The sequence below is a fragment of the Elaeis guineensis genome, chromosome 7 (assembly GCF_000442705.2).
Source record: "Elaeis guineensis isolate ETL-2024a chromosome 7, EG11, whole genome shotgun sequence".
Lineage (NCBI taxonomy): Eukaryota > Viridiplantae > Streptophyta > Magnoliopsida > Arecales > Arecaceae > Elaeis > Elaeis guineensis.
Window position 1 is genome coordinate 86675554 of NC_025999.2, and position 20078 is coordinate 86695631.

General features: G+C 40.7%; 1 protein-coding gene across 2 annotated transcripts; it reads left to right on the forward strand.

Moving 5' to 3' along the window:
- Window positions 1–4312: 4312 nt before the first annotated feature.
- Window positions 4313–17728, forward strand: LOC105048689 (uncharacterized). Of its 2 annotated transcripts, none has more exons than XM_019851796.3 (7): window positions 4313–9627; window positions 9739–9974; window positions 10065–10206; window positions 14195–14381; window positions 14471–14815; window positions 14915–15606; window positions 16439–17728. In XM_019851796.3, the coding sequence occupies exons 1-7, from the start codon at window positions 4633–4635 to the stop codon at window positions 17108–17110; spliced, it is 7269 nt and encodes a 2422-aa protein (XP_019707355.3). In that variant the 5' UTR covers window positions 4313–4632; the 3' UTR covers window positions 17111–17728. The 2 variants fall into 2 exon arrangements, with proteins under 2 accessions (XP_019707355.3, XP_073117482.1); XM_073261381.1 differs by having other exon boundaries at window positions 9742–9974.
- Window positions 17729–20078: the final 2350 nt, after the last annotated feature.

The following is a 20078-nucleotide window of genomic DNA, read 5'->3' on the forward strand; positions in this document are numbered from 1 at the left end:
GGAGGAACAATGCTGCTCAAGTTGAGGTTTGGATATAATTTTTCAACCGCATCTCGACCATCTTCATACCCGACATAGTATGAGGCGAAGCCACCTTCGAAGATCTCTTCTTTGAATTCTTTCAAACTTCGAAAATCCTCGATTGCCCGACTCAATGCCTCTCTAGCCGACTCCGCTTTTGCCTTCGTCAAATCAGCATCGGCTTGAGCGGAGGACGACTCTTCTTCGGTCAGTGCCAATCTTTCTTGGCTGGCCCGATGATGTCCACATTCGGTTTCAAGTTCTTCGATGCATCTGTCTTGCTCCCGTCGAAGCCAGTGGATAAAGTGCTTTTTGCTCTGACCTGCGACTTAAGAGCCGAATAGCCTCGAGAGCCGATTAAGTTCGGCCCCAAAGATGCTAATCGTCAGTTAGTCGGAAACTCCTCCTGAAGCTTTGTTCCCGGCTGCATTGCCGACTTAAGCTGTTCGAGTATGGCCATTTCTCAGCGTTGGCGGCTACACTTATTCATCCACGACCTACAAAATCACCGACCTTCACATAGCCAATTTTCAGATCGAACATGTCGTGGATCAACTGTAGACAGAAGATAAGTTGGGTTAAAAAAAAGAAGAAAAGAAAAGAAACTTACCCCGATTATCATCGGGTAAAAGGACGAAAACATCTCGACTACCATCCATTTTCTTCGTGCTCCCGATCAATCGAAAGAAGAGCGGCTTGGCACAGTCGCTGGCCAATGTCGGATTGGCTAAGGCCAATTCATCACCAGGCACTTGAAGGTCGAAGTGATCCATCTGGCCTCCGATGCTGCATCTTCCATCAAAGTCACCGGAGCTTTCCCTCAGTCCCTTATCGTGCCCATTTCGAAAGCGAGGGGAAGCTTGAACTCGACTGCACCCCAACTGAAGGAGCAACTAGTGCGGCCGTAGATTGTTCAGGTTCTCCTACCTCGATCCGAACCTCTTCAATTGATGGAACTACCGACGATGCTTCGGCAGTTTTTCTTGCCATCCTTTCTTCGAACAATTAACAGAGAGCACTGTCGGGTGGACAGTGCCAGGATCGACTCATGAACTGATGCAGACAAAGCTTCGGGTTCTTCAGTCAGCGTTGAAGCAACAACTGGAGCTGGTGCCGCTTTAACTTGCACCAAAGTTAGATGCCTCTTCGATGGTTGAGAAGGTCCAGTCTCGGATATTGCCCTCTTCCTAGCAATGTGCTGACGAATGTCGGTATTCGACACTCGTACCCTCGGCTGCATGGCTGCAATTACAACAGAAGTCAGTACAACTCAACAAGTAAAAGAAAAGTAAAGTCTGAAATAACTGACCGACTACACTATACTAGATGGGCAATCGAACTATGACCAACGTCATAAAGGGCCTGTTCGATCACAAGCTCCTTCTGCACCGGACCGCCATGTCTTTTAGTCGATGAAAGTCCTCCCGATCACTGATCCTACTCGACTGTTGTCGTTGGGACTAGTTCGTGGATCGCCCCAACGGGAAGGAAAACCCCAAGGAAGGGTAAAGGAAGCGAAGAAGAATTAGTTCTTCAATCCATGAATGGACGATGGAAGATCGATAATAAAGGAAAGACCTTATCGAAGGTTGAAGAACCACCACCCTTGGGCCTTCGGATGAGGTCAGAGGATGAAGAAAGCGCAGAAAAGAGAAGGACAAGGTTCAGTCAGTAGCAACAGACACAACAAGGCAAAACTAATTATCAGTCGGATCGAGTTCGGAGCCAGTTGAGCCGGATAAAGCCCGTGGTAATCCAAAATATTTCAGACAAATTTTGAAATCAGAAATCGAAAACCCATCCGAAGATCTTCGACATAAAAGGTCACCTGATCCGAAGGAGGGATATTCACCCAACCATCGACTCCAAGGGCGAAAAGCTGAAACTGCTCCGGAATACAATACTATTCTTGGAGTCCGCTCGACATTTGACTTCGAAAGTGAAGAAACCTCCACCTCCGGATCCGCCTGAGATTTGTCAGTCGGATTCTCCGACCGACTGTCCCGAGAAGGAGAAGTAATAGCCATAAGAGATAAGACTCTAAAGAAGACGGAGATTCTAAAGAAAAGGGACTCAAGGAGAGACAGAAATTTGACCTGAAAAAGATGGGAATAACAACCTCAGATGCTGGGGCGACCGTCTGACAGAGTTTCAACATCAAGAAAGACAAAATAAAAAGTAAAGTTTGGTTGAGAGTAATCCTATATATATAGGATCCCTCAACGGTCGAGATGAAGGTGATCGAATCGAAGATTTATCAGATGATGATACATGACAATATCTAGACCAACCATTAATCAGACGGTTCGATGCACCTGCCCCAGATCGAGCCACGTCACTCTAATCCGCATGAACATATCTGACCCAATAACATTCGGATATGTAGTACAAATCTACTTGTCAAAATCATATCGTCCGACACCAAATCGACTTTTCGAAAAATGTCTAACACTGACAATTGATACCGAATTGTCTGATCAGTGTGATAGTTTAAAGACGACCATACTGCCAAAATGATAAAGTAGCCGATCATCCATATCTCGAAGAAAGCGGTATCAAAATCGAAGTTCGATGTGATAGAAATAACTCCCTTCGTCCAATGTAACGAACCACATGACAATATACACATCGGTTCACCTTAGATTTGAGAGTGGGGGGCAACTATTGGGGTAAACCGACCGACCTCCGATTTTGATTGCCACAACTTGACTGCGCATCAACTGATCATGCGGTTTCGACTCTTCATCGATCGACTGAGCAAACCGCACCGACTTACTGTCAGCTGGCCGACTAATGTCAAATGATCGACTAATGATTCGACTACTACTGATCGACAGCGAACGACTTAGACCGTCGGTATAATAGAACTACTAGCGACGGTCGCTCATAGAGTTTACCGACATATGACCGGCTAATCTGCTCAACATACCATAACCGTCAGTTATCAACTACGTGTCACGGCTATTAAGAAAAATTAACGCCCCACTAATTTCATATTTATGGTTCAATAATTTAGCACCATAAAAAGCAGGACCACATGCTCGACGGTTACACCAGAATCATCTATAAAAAGAGGATAAGTGAGCAGTATGGGTAAGCGAGTTTGGAGCTAGAACTCTGCTACTTTCTACATTCAAAAATTACTGTTCATCAACTTTTTTCTCTGACTTAAGCATCGAAGGGTCTCCATCGGACACCAATCCGGTCCGTGTGAATGCTGTCTTGCAGATGCTCATTTCGGACGATAGACGATGGAGAGTTGGCTGCAACAAATCTCAAACCAAAGAGACGAATAGTTTTAGTAACTTCAGAGAGCACGCAAAAATAGCAAAATCAAATCCTTTAAGATGCTATTTAATAAGAGATGATATTTGACATCATCCCAGTGATGTGAGTTAGATGATACGATCATCTTATTTGGTATTATAAAATTCCATCTAATGATAAAAAATTCAGTGATAAATTCGATGATAGCATCACTACACAATACAGTGATGCTATCACCATACATATCTCAGGTGATAGTACATCACCGAGTATTGATGATGTGCTGAAATTATTTGAGAATAAAAATATTTTTAGTCAGTAAATTGAAAAAATAAAAATTTTCTTAATCTTTTTCTATAGATGCCTATCTACTAGATGTATTTTTTATATTTGTTGGTAGGTTTAGTTAAATGATATGGATATCTTTTATTCATTTATTAGATACTTATTTTATTTTTATATGTAGATATTGTTAATTCGCATGGATGGATCATGCTATATCTTTCGTGCTTTTTTTTTCTCAATTTATTTTGATGGATTAAATCATTTCTAATGAGTAATCCTGATATTGATGGTCAAAATTGGCTGAGCTTAATAAAATCTGACTATACATAATATTATCTAATATCATTTTAATAGATTTATCAAAATAAATATCTATAATAATAAATAAATAAATAAATATTATTATTGTTATTACTACTATATATGTTTGTAAAAATTATAAATGAAAAATATTTAATTAAATTATAAAATAATTATTATATATTAATATATAAAATTATTTATAATATTTTATATATTATTATTATCATGATATATCAAATATAATAAAATTTTAATTTTAACGATATCTCAATAATATATTAAATATTATGATCATATATCGTCTCGATATTTATGCATCATTTTAATATTTACATCGTCCTAGTGATCATGTCACTTGATTACACTGTAGATGGTATGCCAAACAGCACCTAGATTTGGTGTTCCATCCTCGCCATTTGGCCAAGTCCCAGCAAACATACGGTGAAAAAGGCTGCATTGTGATCGTACCGTTTCCAAACATCTCCCCCTCTCTCCGTTGGGCCTTTCGCTCACTGGTGTTAGGGCTTCCCGTTTCCGCTTCTCCGCGGCGCCGTCCTACCCCCCGGCTACCGCTAGCGCTCCCTGTCGAGAGGTAACCGCCTTCCTCACCACCACCTCTCTCCTGCCCCAACACCGCCCGTTGGAAACCCTTACTCTAGAGCGAGAGGAAGCTGCGGCGATCGATCGATCGATCCTGGGGTTAGGTTTTCTTCATGCGGTTTGGGAGCTTAGCGCCGGCTGGACACTCGTCTAGAGATGGCCCATCCCAGCAAGTTTGTCTCTGTTAATCTCAATAAGTCCTACGGTCAGCCTTCCTCCTCTTCCGTCGCCGGCCATGGCCGGCCTCGCTCTGGCAGTGGTGGGATGGTGGTCCTTTCCCGGTCCCGGAGCTCGGCTTCGGTGGGGCAGAAGACCACGCCGAGGCTCGCCGTTCCGGCCCCCCTGAACCTTCCCTCCCTGAGGAAGGAGCACGAGCGCTTCGAGCCGTCCTCCTCCGGGACCACTGCCGGCCATGGGAGCTCCGGGCTCAGATCTGCGTCGGGCCCTTCCTCGATGGGGTGGAGCAAGCCGGCCCTTTCACCGGCTTTCCAAGACAAAGAAGTCGGCGCCGGAGGTCAGGGTCAGTCTGGCAGATCAGTGATGATGGGGGATCAGCGGGCCGGCAGCCCTTACATGCCTCCCAGTTCCCGGCCTGCCGGGCAGCCGGTGCCGGTCTCTCCAGCTCTGGGTTTTTCTGAGAAAGCTGTGATCTTGAGAGGCGAGGATTTCCCTTCCCTGCAAGCCACTGCCATGTCGGTTCCAAAACAGAAGGAGGCCTTGAATCAGAAGCAGAGGCAGAAGCAAGTGGGCGAGCAACACTTGGAGCGGGGGGCAGAGAGATTCGAATCACAGGTAGCTCTTGAAATGCGCCCCCAGATGAGATCCTCTCGTGCCATTGCTCATACTGTGTTGGATGGTGATGGGGGCTTGAGCCGGCCGGCTGGTGGTTCGGAACATTCTCGGAAGCAAGATAGGTACTTGCCTGGGTTGCTCCCGCTTGTCCGGCTGCAGCACACATCTGATTGGGCTGATGATGAACGTGACACGGGCCTCAGCATTCCCGAAAGAGACAGGGATCGTGGGAATTCGAGGTTGGAGTCGGTTCAGGTCCATGGCCTATATGATGGAAGGGGGCCGCGTGATACCGAACCTGGTGGTGCTTCATCAAGGGAGCTTTTCAGAGGGGATTCTTTCGGGAGGGACGTAGTTCCTTCTAATAAAGAAGGTCGGGATGTTGGCTCATGGAGGACACCACTGCAGCAGAGAGATAGGTTGGGCACCCAGGAATCGGGAGTTGATGGAGATAGAGCCGATGTGAGGCCTTTTAGTACAAGCAGACAAATGGGTAGAGAGACTAATAATGGCCGTTCGCATTTTGGGAATGATTCTCGAGATGGCGGGACTCTGGATTCTTGGTATGCAAGGAAGGATCTGGGCTCAGGCATAAACTCTCAAAATGGGAGAAGTAGTGTAGCAGAAGCTTTCAGTGGAAAGGGTGCGGTGCAGAATACTCGTGGCTGGCAGGGTGATTTTCCCAGCAGCTGGAACAGAGGAAATTCATTTCAGAATAACCTGATTCTTAAGAGCTCGTTCTCTCCTGGGGGTAAAGGGCTTTCTTTGAATGATCCAGTACGGAATCCTGGTAGAGAGAAACGGCTGGCTGTGAACAGCGGGAAGCCATACGTTGATGATGCTGGTTTTGACAGCAGGGATCCATTTTCAGGTGGCATTGGAGATGTAAATGTTAAATTATTCAAGAGGAAGAAAGACACACCAAATCAGGCTGATTTCCACGACCCTGTCAGGGAATCATTCGAAGCGGAGCTGGAGAGGATTCTGAGGATGCAAGAGCAGGAGCGTGAACGTGTAATGGAACAGCAAGCTAGAGCACTTGAGCTTGCTCGGAAGGAAGAAGAGGAGAGAGAGAGGCTGGCCAGGGAGGAGGAAGAAAGGAGGCGGTTGCTTGAAGAAGAGGCAAGGGAGGCTGCTCGGAGGGCAGAGCAAGAGAGGCTGGAGGCTGTGAGAAGGGCAGAGGAGCAAAGGATTGTGAGAGAAGAGGAAAAGAGGAGAATTCTTATGGAGGAGGAAAGAAGGAAAGAGGCTGCACGGCAGAAACTCTTGGAATTGGAGGCCAGGATTGCAAGAAGGCGGGCTGAAACTAATGCAAAGGATGATAGACTTCCCTCTGTTGCTGCTGATGAACGCTTGCCTGGCCTGGTGAAGGAGAGAGATGCTCCAAGGGTTGCAGATGTTGGGGACTGGGAGGAAGGTGAGAGAATGGTCGAACGCATTACTAGCTCTGCATCATCTGATTCCTCAAGTATGAACAGATATTTTGATCCAGGTTCTCGGCCTTTCTCATTGAGAGATGGAAATCCTGCATTTACAGATAGAGGAAAACATGCATATCACTGGAATAGTGGAAACAGCTCACCACTTCCTTTTCATAATCAAGAGAATATTTACAGAAGTTCAAAACGAGATGCATTTGGTTCTAGGAGGGGCTTCCCTAAGAAAGAGCTTCATGGTGGTCCTGGGATAATGTCCGTGAGGCCTTCTTCTAAAGGAGGGAATGTTGAACATTCACAGATGCAGGATGATTTCCGCCATGAAAGAGGGCAACAATGGAGCAGTAGCAGAGATGGTGATCATTTCAATAGGAACTCAGATGTTGATGCTGATTTTCTTGATAATGATAAGTTTGGTGATGTTGGATGGGGACCTGGTAATTCTCATGGACATCCTCATTCTCCGTGTGCAGAACGAGTGTTTCAGAACTCTGAGATTGATGACTTCTCCTCCTTCACAAGAGTTCGTCATTCCTTGAAACAGCCCCGAGTTCCCCCACCTCCATCTATGACATCAATGCATAGAAGTTCCTACAGACCCACGGATCACCCGAGCTCATCATCATTTGTGGACAGAGAAACACCCCACCATCATTCAAGTAGAATTGAGCAACAAATCAGGCAGACGGGTTATGACAGAATGTATCAGGAAAACATTAGAGAACCTGGGACAACAGTGTTAGTTGAAGAGAATGGTGTCCATTTAGATCACAATGAGGAGAATAATGGCCCAAGATGTGACTCACAATCCTCTCTTTCTGTTTCAAGTCCACCTGGTTCGCCGATGCATCCTTCACATGATGAAATGGATGTTTCTGGGGATTCTCCAGCATTGCCACCATCTGCTGATGGGGAACAGACCGTGTCATCTGACAATGAGCACACTGAATCAGCACTGGAGGCAGGTAATCTTAATATGACGGCAACTTCGAGTTCAGTCTCTCATGGAGAAGATGATGAATGGGCTATTGATAACCACGAAGAAATGCAGGAGCAAGAAGAGTATGATGAAGATAATAATTACCAGGAAATAGATGAAGTTGCTGAAGGGGATAATGAAAACCTTGACCTGGATCAGGAGTTCAAACATTTGCAGTCAGATGTGCAGAATAAAGCTGGGGAGATGGACCAGGTTATTCTAGGTTTCAATGAAGGTGTTGAAGTTAAAATTCCTAGTAATGATGAGTTCGAAATGACTTCCGGGAACAGTGAAAAGGCAACCAAACAGGTGGATTCCCCAGGTTCTATCGAAGAAATGATTAGTAATGGTGTAGATAGATTAAAAGCAGACAATGCTCTTCTGGAGAGGTCTGCAAGCAACTCTTCAAAGATAATAAATGAAACAGAGAAGGCACTGCAAGATTTGGTACTTCATCCAGTAGCATCCTCCATTTATCCTCATGAGAGTGTTGAGGCATCTAATAGCTCCGGAGTGCCAGCTCAAAATCCAGTGGGATCTCTTCTAAGCTTGCCAATGCCATCTACATCCATAATCCCACCGGTCTTGCCCTCAGCATCTAGTGTTGCTACTCAGGGTGAAGTACCTGTTAAACTTCAGTTTGGTCTGTTTTCTGGTCCTCCTTTAGTATCATCACCTGTTCCAGCCATTCAAATTGGTTCTATTCAGATGCCAATCCATCTACATACTCAGGTTGGCCCTTCCCTAGCTCCGATGCACCCTTCACAGTCTCCAGTATTCCAATTTGGACAGCTGAGGTATTCACCACCTATTTCTCAGAGTGTTTTACCCCTTGGTCCTCAGGCTATGTCCTTTGCTCAGTCTCCTACTCCAGCCTCCTATTCTTTGAACCAGAATCCTTCAGGCTATCTACTCAATGAAGGACATCAAAACTCTTCCCAGAAAAACTTAGGGGATGGAATGCCTTCTGCAGATAACCAGGCTAGTCTTGCACAAAAGATTCCTGATCCATCCCCAGGGACCTTAAATTCTGAGCAGCTGAGTGCTTTGTCAGATTCTCCAAAGAAAGGAGTTTTAGCACCGCTGAATCAGACAGATCGGTCGTCCTATGGTGGTAAGAAAGCTACTGGTGAATCAACTTCCCAAACTGACCATCATAGTAATCAAGATGGCACTTCAAAGAAGAATTATAGATCAATTGCTAATAGAGAATCTCAAAATCAGCTAAACACTGAACCACAATCTTCCAGGTTCTCTTCAGGGGGGAAGGCTGCCACTGTGTCAAAGGCTCCTGGAAATGTATCAGGTGGCAGAGGGAGACGATTTGCCTATTCTGTCAAGAATGCTGGGTCAAAATTATCATTTTTGGGAGCAGAAACCTTACACACTGATTCCGGTGGCTTTCAGGGAAGGACCCGGAGGAACAACAGGGGAACTGAGTTTAGAGTTAGAGAGAATTTTGAGATGAAGCAAACACAGGGCACAGAGTTATTTTACCATGCCAGGCAGGATGAGAGGCCATCTCTTTATGGGAGGACCTCAGGGATTTCTGTAAGGAATGCAGGTAAGAAGGATGTTATGTCCAATAGGTTGACCAGGATGATGAATGAACCAGATAACTTGAACTCAGGTGCTTCCAGTTCACAAGTGGTGAGTTCTGAGAGCAAGACAGATAAGGCCACTGGAAAAGAAGTGGTGTCAAAGAGTATAGCTTCTGCTGACAAGTATCATGGTCCAAAAGGAACTTTGAAAACAAATGGAACTTCTGAGGAGGATGTTGATGCTCCTCTGCAGAGTGGAGTTGTCCGCATTTTCAAGCAGCCAGGCATTGAAGCTCCTAGTGATGAAGATAACTTTATTGAGGTAAGGTCCAAGAGGCAGATGTTGAATGACAGGCGAGAACAGAGGGAAAAAGAAATTAAGTCCAGGTGTAGGGTGCAGAAGGTAATGTTCGATTCTAATTTTTGCTTGTATTCATGATTTCATCTCACGGGTATCCTTCACATGCTGCTGAAAAATATGCTTCATGTTTGTTTCTTTCACATGATCTAATAGAAGGTGCCTCGCAAACAACATTCCATTCCTCAAAGTAGCGCCGCCACATCCAACTCAAATAAAGCAGCAGCCTCTTTGGGTGGAGATCCTGCAGACAGCGTTCGGTCTGAACTTGTTGTCACAGAAGGAAGAGGATTTGCTAGCATTGAGCCATCACTTGTATTTATGGCCAGCACAACAACTCAGAATCTACCACCAATTGGCACTCCTTCAGTGAATGTTGATTCTGAAACAAGGTCCAACAATTTGACATATGCCTTGTTACTTGGTCAATTTATGTTTTCACTTATGCATGTTAGGGCCTTTATTCACATAGTCTTTCACAGGTCTAATCAGACAGTCCCTGCCCCTGACATATCTACTGCTGGGGCAAATCTTGTTTCAGACTTGCTTTTTGATAGCAAGAATGTCGCTCCAGACAATGCTTCATTGCCTTTGGGTTCCTGGGACAGTGCAAACTTAAATAAGGTTTATGTTTGACTTAATTATTACTTTGTTCTTTTGTGATTGGGTGTCTTCCGTTTCTCTATCTTGGTATATCTATTCTATATTTGTTTTTTCTAAGATAGCTATTTCATACAATTAGATATGGTGTTAATTTCTTAGTGATGGTGTTAATTTTGAGGCAAATTCTGTTTGGTTTCTGAGCTATCAGGATGTTGTAAATGTTGGATATGGTCTTGTTTGAAACCTGCTAATGACAGTTGCTCATAAGCATTTTGCCATTATGCTCAGGAAAAGCTCGACCTTCCAATAGCTACTTATATCATGAATTTGTAACAATGGATCTATTCATGGACAGAAACAGCAACGTTTTCGTTTTGATGACCATTTTCAGTCAGATACTCTTTCTTTTTTTTTTTCAAAGAAACAGTTGTTCTACACATCCTTGTTATCACTTAAATAATGAGTTCTTCTATTTCTTCAAATAATGAATGCTTGTTATTTTCTGGTAACTTGCATGTTTGTAATTTCCAGTTGTTTTTCATTTTTGTAATGGTTTTACCACTTGCCGCTGCTACTACCGCTTCATTAAGAATCTAAAGTCAAATAGCTACTTCTATTATTGCTACCTTTTCAGCATAGTTATCTGAAATCTGTTTAAGACACCAATGAATTTTTTTTCTTTTTGTTTTTTTAAAATACCATCATGCATAAACTTGTGTCTGAGGCACCTTTTCTATCATCTTTTGCTAGACTTTGCCTCCTTGATTTTGCACCTGAATGTTTCTGTGTCTTGCTTTATCCAATCATATACTAACATTCAGAGGTTCTTGTTGTACGTGAGCATGCTATCTGAGTAAATTCTGCACATCTGTACCTTAATTTCTGCAAATGTTACAGATTTTGATCCTTCTTTCCACAATTTAATTTCATTCTTTTATCTTCCCCTGCTGGATCTTGTATTCCTCGGCTTTTGAACATGACTTTTTCCTTGTCATTTCATCTTTCTGATTGATCTTCTGCAAGTCAGGTGCCACTTCTTACTTGGGCTCCTTCAAATTTTAAATGCGCATAACCATACCATCTCATTTGGTCTCCACTGCTTGTCCTCATTAAATTCTCTTTCTGCATATCTTTCATATACTCATCTTGATACATTGATATAAAGGTGGACTTATTTTGATGGAATTTGTGAGAAAAACTGGAGATGAACTTGCGTCTGCAGAGGTAACTCTTAATAGGAATAGTTGGAGAAGGATGTTTCATAGTTTGAATTGTATGTATTTGGATAAGATTTCTGTATTGTTGTTAATACTGACATGTCTGCAATGTGATTACACTGTAGCATATTCACTTTAACTGTTTGATGTTGATTGCAGCTGTTTCTGTGGAATATTATTTAGTGCTAACATCTGAATTGTGTTTATTTGCAACTTCAAAGATGGTTGGAAATGTGTATTGGCAAGTATAGAAATCGTGCTTGTGACACAAAGATACAGCATTTTGCACTGTTTATGACAAAAGTATAATATTTTCTGTTGTAACTAGTTTTGATTTTATGTTTTGAAAAATGGAAATGTCAGTGATTCCTTGAATCTTTGTCAAACATGTCTACCATCTGCCATAGTAGCATCACCATTTCCTTATTAGATGCCATTAATGCACATTTCTTGAAACTCAATTAGTATGATCTTTGACTTTGTTCTGAAGGTTTAGGAGTTAGGAAGAGTGGAATGGAGGTTGTGAGAAGGAAAATGAGGAGACCTGCCTTTATAGTATTGACTATTAATGGGAATAATGTCAAAGAAGGTTCATGGAACTAATCCAAGTATGTGGATTGAGACTCGTGACCTTCTGTATCATTGCTAATGCTGTCAGATAATTCTAACAAAAAAAAAATCCATTTTCAGTTTGAGAAAATTCTCTACATGTCCGCTATCAGTTGCAACAATTTATTTAGCATCCTTGTGCATATTTCTGGTGTAGGTGTGGTAGCAACAGTGCTTGCATATCCAACAGTAGCTGGCGTTGTGCATGGGCAGGTTTTAGGCCATGCTTGAGTGATTTCTTTTGTTACATCATTTCGCATTCATTAGGCACATGACTTTGAATTGTAAATTTCTTGACAACTGGTCGGTTTGATTTGATAAGATAAAAGCTGTAATTGCCCTCAAGTCTTTGATGAGCATGTCCACATCTGTGTGAGTTGATTGCTATCAGTTTATCCTTATTATATACGGTTTCTGCATATTAATATACTCATTTTTGATAGTTAAAGCACAGGTTTGGCCTTGTACTGGAGGGTTGGGACTTAGAAAACAGGAGCCCAGATCTTGTAAAACTTGTATGGAACCTGGAAGAAAACTATTGAAGAAAAAGCTTTAATCTGAATGATTTGCTATTAAAACCGGCGACTAAGAGTTCACGAGAGAACAGAGGTTTGCAAACTAATCCAAGGATCCGGGATAAGTTTTGTATGTTAACAATAATAGCGAAAAATGTTTGTAACATAATCATGACATATTCAGTTTGATTGGTCTCTCCCCAACCTTGTGTTGCCAATTGCAACCACTTAGTTATCGATTTGTGGAATAGGTATGGTTCCAATAATGTTTGTAGTTTGCAAAATGGTTGGCACTGTATACTGTAGAATGCAGAGACAGTGCTAGTAACATAAGATTTTATTCCATGGAGTGCTCTGCTAACTGGTTTCTGATTGGTTGGAATGTGGTTTTCTGATTAAATCATTTCTTCTTTATCGGATGGTTAGGTTTGATAGTGCGACTTCATAGCTGCAGATGTTCTTGTTGTCCTGTCACACAACTGGAGTACAAGTTAGTTAAATCATTAAGGGGTTGGATATGTTTTCAGCTAACGCTTGGATTTTGTATTTGTGCTTGATTTGTTTTGGTATGGAGAGTTGAAAGAAATGGGAAGATATGGATTTGGTGTTAGGTTGCAAGGTGGAAGAACCCTCATTGGTTCTGTATGCCATTTCAACGATACTGTGCCACACATAAATGGTATCAGCTGTTTGCAGAGCCACTCTTAATTCTGTCATGGATATCTCTCTATCTCCATCTCTACCACTCATTTTTAATTTTACATACATGACTAGAAGACAAAACTTCTGCTGGAGTTGGTCCTATGAAAGACAATCATTTAGCCAAAATTGCTATTGACTTTTTTTTGTTCCAGTTGTTCACCCTATGTATGCATGACAGACTTTGAGAATTTTTGTGGATTTTGTATGAGTTGATCACCAGAAGCATGTTACATCTTTTTTGCTCAGACATTATGGCTTGAAGTTACATCAATAGATAGCTCATCAAGTATGGAATAGGACATTGCCTCTGCACTTTAATACTTGAGAACTTGTATGAATTGAATGATTTTACTATTTGTGGAAGGCCACAAGCCATCCATTTTTATTATCTGTCAACCTTAATGATTATATGCACGAATAAATGTTTGCTTGTCTGTTAAATATCTCACATGAACATGGCACATGTTTAACGGATTCAAGTTTCATTATCTCTATTTTGTTAAACTTGAGTTTTACTAGGGCAACAACAGTAGATGCAGCTCTGCTGGCTGCTATGAGAACATTGGTTATTCTGCTAACTGATGCGTCACCTAGATAGCCTTTGTAAATAAAGCTTGGTTAAAAACTTTAGCCTATTGATCTGGTTGGATGGAATTGGTCTGTCATGATACAAGCTTTAACGGATGGTCACATAGAAGAGGAACATTTATTTTCTGTCTGTATTTAGGGATGCCAAAGCAGATAAAAAATTCTCGACAGGCCTATCTGGAAAATTCATGTCAAAACAATGCAAAATTAGGCCTGGATAGGTGTTTGGGCTGGTTGATTTTCACATCTATCTATATTGAAATTGATTTTACCTTCAGAAGTTGGCATATTAAGTTTTTATGTGGTTTAGCTGATGTTTGATGTCTTATGATTTCTGTGGTCGTGCACTTTCTAACCTATGGATACCAAGTTTTTTAGGTGATGGCCTTGACTCAGACTCATCTTGATGAAGCTATGAAGCCAGCACAATTTGATTCACATCTGGCTTCTAGCATGGTCCTAGAGCCACATAAACCCACAGCATCTATCATGACTCAAGAAAAACCTCTGTGTTCATCGACATTTCCCATTAACTCCCTCCTTGCAGGGGAGAAAATTCAATTTGGTAAGCAATTTTCTGTTATATTTTTGACTTTTATGTAATTTTGTTGGTCATGCTGTTTGACTTTCAAAACATATTTTCACTGAGTTCAGGAGCTGTTACATCACCAACTATTCTACCTCCTGTGAGCAGAACTATCTCTAATGGACTTGGGCCTCCAGGTTCATGTAGGTTGGATGTGAAAATTGATCGCAACTTACCTGCAGCTAACAATGATCGCAACATGTTCTTTGATAAAGACAAGCATCCTAACGAACCTTGTCCAAATTTAGAAGATCCTGAGGCTGAAGCTGAAGCTGAAGCAGCTGCTTCTGCAGTTGCTGTGGCTGCTATTACTAATGATGAGATGGTTGGATCTGGGATGGGTGCATGCTCAGCTTCTGCTTTAGACACCAAAAGCTTCAGTAGTACAGATATCACTGGATTAGCTACAGGAGGTGATAAATCAATCTTTTTACTTCTCGATCCAAAATTGTACATTATATGCTTTAAAGCGTCCATGCACGATAATGATTGAGCATTAAACTTTGCAATAGGTGTGACAACCAATCAAGAAGTAATTGGTCGATCAGCTGGTGAAGAGTCCTTGACTGTTGCTCTGCCAGCAGATCTTTCTGTTGATACTTCACTCTCACTGTGGCCTCCTTTGCCCAGCCCACAAAGTTCTGGACCAACGCTTTCACATTTCCCTGGAGCTCCGCCTTCTCATTTCCCCCGCTTTGAGATGAGCCCAGTGTCAGGGGGGCATATTTTTGCCTTTGGATCCCATGATGAGTCAGGTGGCACCCAGGGACAATCACAAAGAAGTACCACTTTAGGTTCTGGTCTGGTTGGGCCTTGGCCGCAATGCCCTTCTGGTGTGGATTCCTTCTATGGCCCTACAGCCGGGTTTGCTGGTCCTTTCATCAGTCCTGGAGGAATCCCTGGTGTTCAAGGGCCTCCTCATATGGTTGTCTACAACCATTTTGCTCCAGTTGGACAGTTTGGGCAAGTAGGCCTAAGTTTTATGGGTGCTACTTATATTCCTACTGGAAAACAACCCGACTGGAAGCACAACTCAACATCTTCCACAGTTGGTGATACTGAGGGCAACCTGAATAATCTAAATTTTGTTTCTGGTCAGTGCACCTCACACAGCATGCCTACTCCTCTTCCGCATCTGGGCCCAGGATCACCTCTCATGCCAATGGCTTCTCCTTTGACCATGTTCGACATCACCCCATTTCAGGTATGTTTATCTAAAGAAAAAGCAAAACTGTAGCTGTTATAGATGTGAAAGGGATGTAAATCATTTTTATTTAGGTATTTGCCATCAAGTTAATTGTAGAAAGATGGAGTGAGGTGGACAGAAGTATGCACGTTCCATATCATGAACTTTTTCTATGTAGCATTGCTAAATGGTGCAATGTGGTGAGGTCATCGTCATTGAGGCATGTATGGGGTTTAGTATCTCAATTAGGTCTAAGAAGCTAGAGATTAAGAAAGTCTTGAGTGGAAGTGCCGAGAAGGGACTTGGGAAATGCTTGGAATGATGGAGAATATGAACCTCTATCAAGCATATCCAAAGAAACAGTACCATAGCGCCAACTCAAGATGGATGGAATTAAGCTTGCGATATGAGGGTCGGTATATGGGTTAAGGGGTTTGGATTGAGAGTTAAGAGACTGATGAGACTTCTATGTGTTTCATACATGTACTTCATATTCTGATACCAGTGACTCCCGACACACACGTGCACGCATGCGGACACACATGCACACACTCATAAAATAAACAGTCTAGAGGGCATGTGGAACATCTTTCACAAGGATTATGTATCATTCCTTAATGCAGGGTTAAGGAAGAAAAAATGTTATGCATACTAGTGATGTTAAGGAGTCAAATCATAATGCTGCCATTTTTTAGGTACCTGAATACTATCAGTTTAATAATGCCGATGACTTGAATCTTTTCTTTTTTTTTTTTGGTCCCCTCATTTGTCAGTGTTTTGTAATCTTTGTTAATTATTTTTTCATAGGTTTCATGAATTTGACTTTGAATTAAACATGTCATCTTTCCAGTCATCTGCCGACATACCAATGCAAGCTCGCTGGTCTCATGTACCTGCTCCACCACTCCACTCTGTTCCACCGTCCATGCCACTGCAGCTGCATCATGTAGAGGGTGGGATGCCTTTGCAGTATAACCATAATTTGCCAGTTGAGGCATCTAATGGAAATAACAAGTTCCATGAGCCTCACTCATTAATACTGGATGATGGCACTAGGAACATTCCAATTCAAAGTTCTACCACCTCAAAATTCTCGGGTGAGTTGGGTCTGGTGGAGCAACCAACTTCCAGTACTTCCAATGCCCAGACTGTTAGGCCTTCATATAACCCTGCAAGTGGTAACAATAGCGAAGTGTCAAATCTGACCAAAACCTCAACAAGAACTACTATTACTGGTGGCAGTGAGAGCAGCAGTGTTGGGGAAACTGGCGGTCGGACTTCAGGCCCTTCATCAAAGACTCAACAGCCAGCATTATCAGGTCAGCAGTACCTTCCTCCAATTGGATATGCTGATTACAGAAGTGGGGCTTCTCAGAAGATAGGCTCTGGGGGCGAATGGCACCGTAGGACTGGATTCCAGGGAAGAAACCAGGGTTCGAGTGCAGACAAGAATTTTGGCTCTGCCAAGATGAAGCAAATATACGTGGCTAAGCCATCTAGTGGACCTGCAAACCCAGGGTAGATGATGTGCAGTTTCTCCTTGTCAGGATCACTCAGCTTCGATTGAGCTGACATTTCTGTCAGCAACCAGGAAAGAAAAATTTGTGGACTGGACCTGTTCTACTAGCTGCTTCTTTTATTTACTGATGTTCTTTAAGTGGTAGCTTTATCTCTTCTCTGGACGTTTTTAGAACTGACAGATTGATTGGTGAGAAGGGGCACGTCTCGTTGTGTCATTATACATATTGTTTGCCGTTGTTGGAAGCATAAATATGTGGGCTGAGATTGGGCTTTTCGATCTCCGAACCCTGGCTGTGATATTGTTGTGCAAGACCTGTTTGGCTGGTCTCTCTACAGTAACTTTTATTTCTCGGGTTGCAAAAGATGGACAGCTGTAAGAAATCCAATCAGAAGTTTGATAATTTTATTTAGTGATACTAGTGAGATAGTGCCTGTTGGAGTCTTCATCTCAATTTTCTTTTCCATCCTGCATGATGTAAGATGATTTTATGCAGTCTTTTATATGTACTCTGCCGTGCCAGAAACTCGAAAAAATGATGCTTATTTATTGGTAAAAGACTAGCATGTGGAGATTCCATTTCAACTCAAGATTTGAAATAATGTGAAGAGGATTTCCATACTTTGAATGGCTTGTATGTCCCCTTTGTTTTGTGCGAGCTAATTTACGAATTTTCATGTTCTCTGACATGGTTTATTACTTGGGATGGAAGTTGGTTTCAATCTGATATTTAATGAACTGTCTCGCTAGACGAGTCTATAGCACTTGATTAATCTTAGCATGTCATCACTATAGTCTAACAAGAGAATTTTCAATTGGATTTATGCCCTGGATTTAGTTTGTTGTATCAGTGATGAAATTTTATGGCTGCTTGCTCGGAATAATTTACCTTTGATTGGAATATCTGACAGTAATTAGTAGATGGTGACTATTAAATTTGGATGAAGACTGATACTGAGGCTGACTTGTTTGGTAACATGAGGAAATATTACATTAGGGATGCCTGGAGCACAATATCTTGCATAAAAACCTCGATTTTTTGGGTCCTTTCTTCTGTATCAAGTGGATGTATACCGTGTTCTCAACCCTCTCTAAAAGCATCATATGGGGACGCCAAAAACTTGGCATGAGCAATGCTTGTGATTTACTTAAGCAATATTTGATGGATGGTCGTAATTCCGTTAACCAAGAATGTATGCAGTAAAATTTCTTTTAAAAAAGCTGCAATATATCTGATAAAGTACTTGCCCATTTTAGGTTTATATACTCTTTAGTGAGAAACGTTAACGTGAGGGTATATATAGTATAAAGAATTTTCAAAATTCTTCGTGCATCGCTTGCGGTGTAAAAAATTTAACATAAAGTGCACCGCTTCGTCTGATTGATCCACATAGTCATCATTTTTCAATACATATTTAATACTTGCAGATCGACTTTTCGTTTAAAAATTTTGTACGACGAAAATGTCTCTATTCTTTGAAAAAATTATGATATTCTATGTCCATATTATGACATTCTGCATCCATAATATATAAAGGATGTCGTAATTTTTTTTAAAGAACAGAAATATTTTTATTATTTAATTTTTTTTTTAAAAAAAGTTGACATATAAATATTAAATGTGCGTTGGAAAGTGGTTGGATAAAAATATTCCCTTTATATTACAATATCTTAGGCCATATTCTGACATCCTGGATTATATTACGCCACGGGATGTCATAATTTTTTCCAAAAGATAGAAATATTTTTATCATACAAAATTTTTAAACAAAAAAATCGATCTACAGGTATTAAATGCGCATTGAAAAATGATAACTATGTGGATCAATCAAATGAGATGGTGCACTCCATGTCAAATTTTCTACACATCCATGGTGAACAAAGAATTTCTCTAAAGAATTTACATATCATGGGCGTTTTAGATGGTTTGTTCAGGAGATAGCGTCCACAAACATCACGGCTAAAGGCTAAAGAAAGTTGTTGCAATTTTATGGATGCTCTCTCTCTACGCTTTCATCATTAGTAATAAACTAGCACTTAACCTCCACATTACGGAGGTTCCATTAATAATAATAAATTTAAAAATTATATAAATTTATATTTATATTTTTTATTTAAAAAATAAAAAAATATAATTTAATATATGATATTGCGAGAGATTATCTTGTAATGTTACGTGTCAACATGGAATGCCACCTCTGACACTCGTATAATACGAAGATTTAATCGATAATAATGATAATATTTATTTTTATATTAATATTAATAAATTTAAAAATTATATAGATTTATATTTTTATTTTATTTAAAAAAATATAAAAATAAAAAATAAAATTTGACACAGTGTTGTGAGAGATTATTCTATAATCTTACGTGTCAATATGGAATGCCACCCCTAATACCCGTGTATCATTTTACTATATAAGTTTAATCGATAATAATGATAATATTTGTTTTGCTATTAATATTAATAAATTTAAAAATCATATAAATTTATGATCTTATTTTTTATTTTAAAAAATGAAAAAAATTGATACGAGGCATTGCAAGAGATTGTCCTGTAATCTTACATGTCAATACGGAATACCATCCTTAATATCCGTTTATCTCTTTACTATTATTATATAGATAGATGATAATATTTATTTTACTATTAATATTAATAATTTAAAAATTATATAGATTTATATTTTTATTTATTATTTAAAAAATATTAAAAAAATAAAAAAATAAAATTTGATACATGATATTGCGAGGAATGATCCTATAATCTTATATGTTAATATGAAATACTATCTTAATACTTATATATTATTTTATTATTATTATATAGATATATTATGTTGGTTTATCTTTTAGCCTCAGTTTGTGAAGGAGGTAAGGCTGAGTCATCCTCACTTATCGCGATGAGAGTATGGTCTGAGAATATTACTTTTGAACATTTGTTCCTTGAGTATAATTATAATATAAT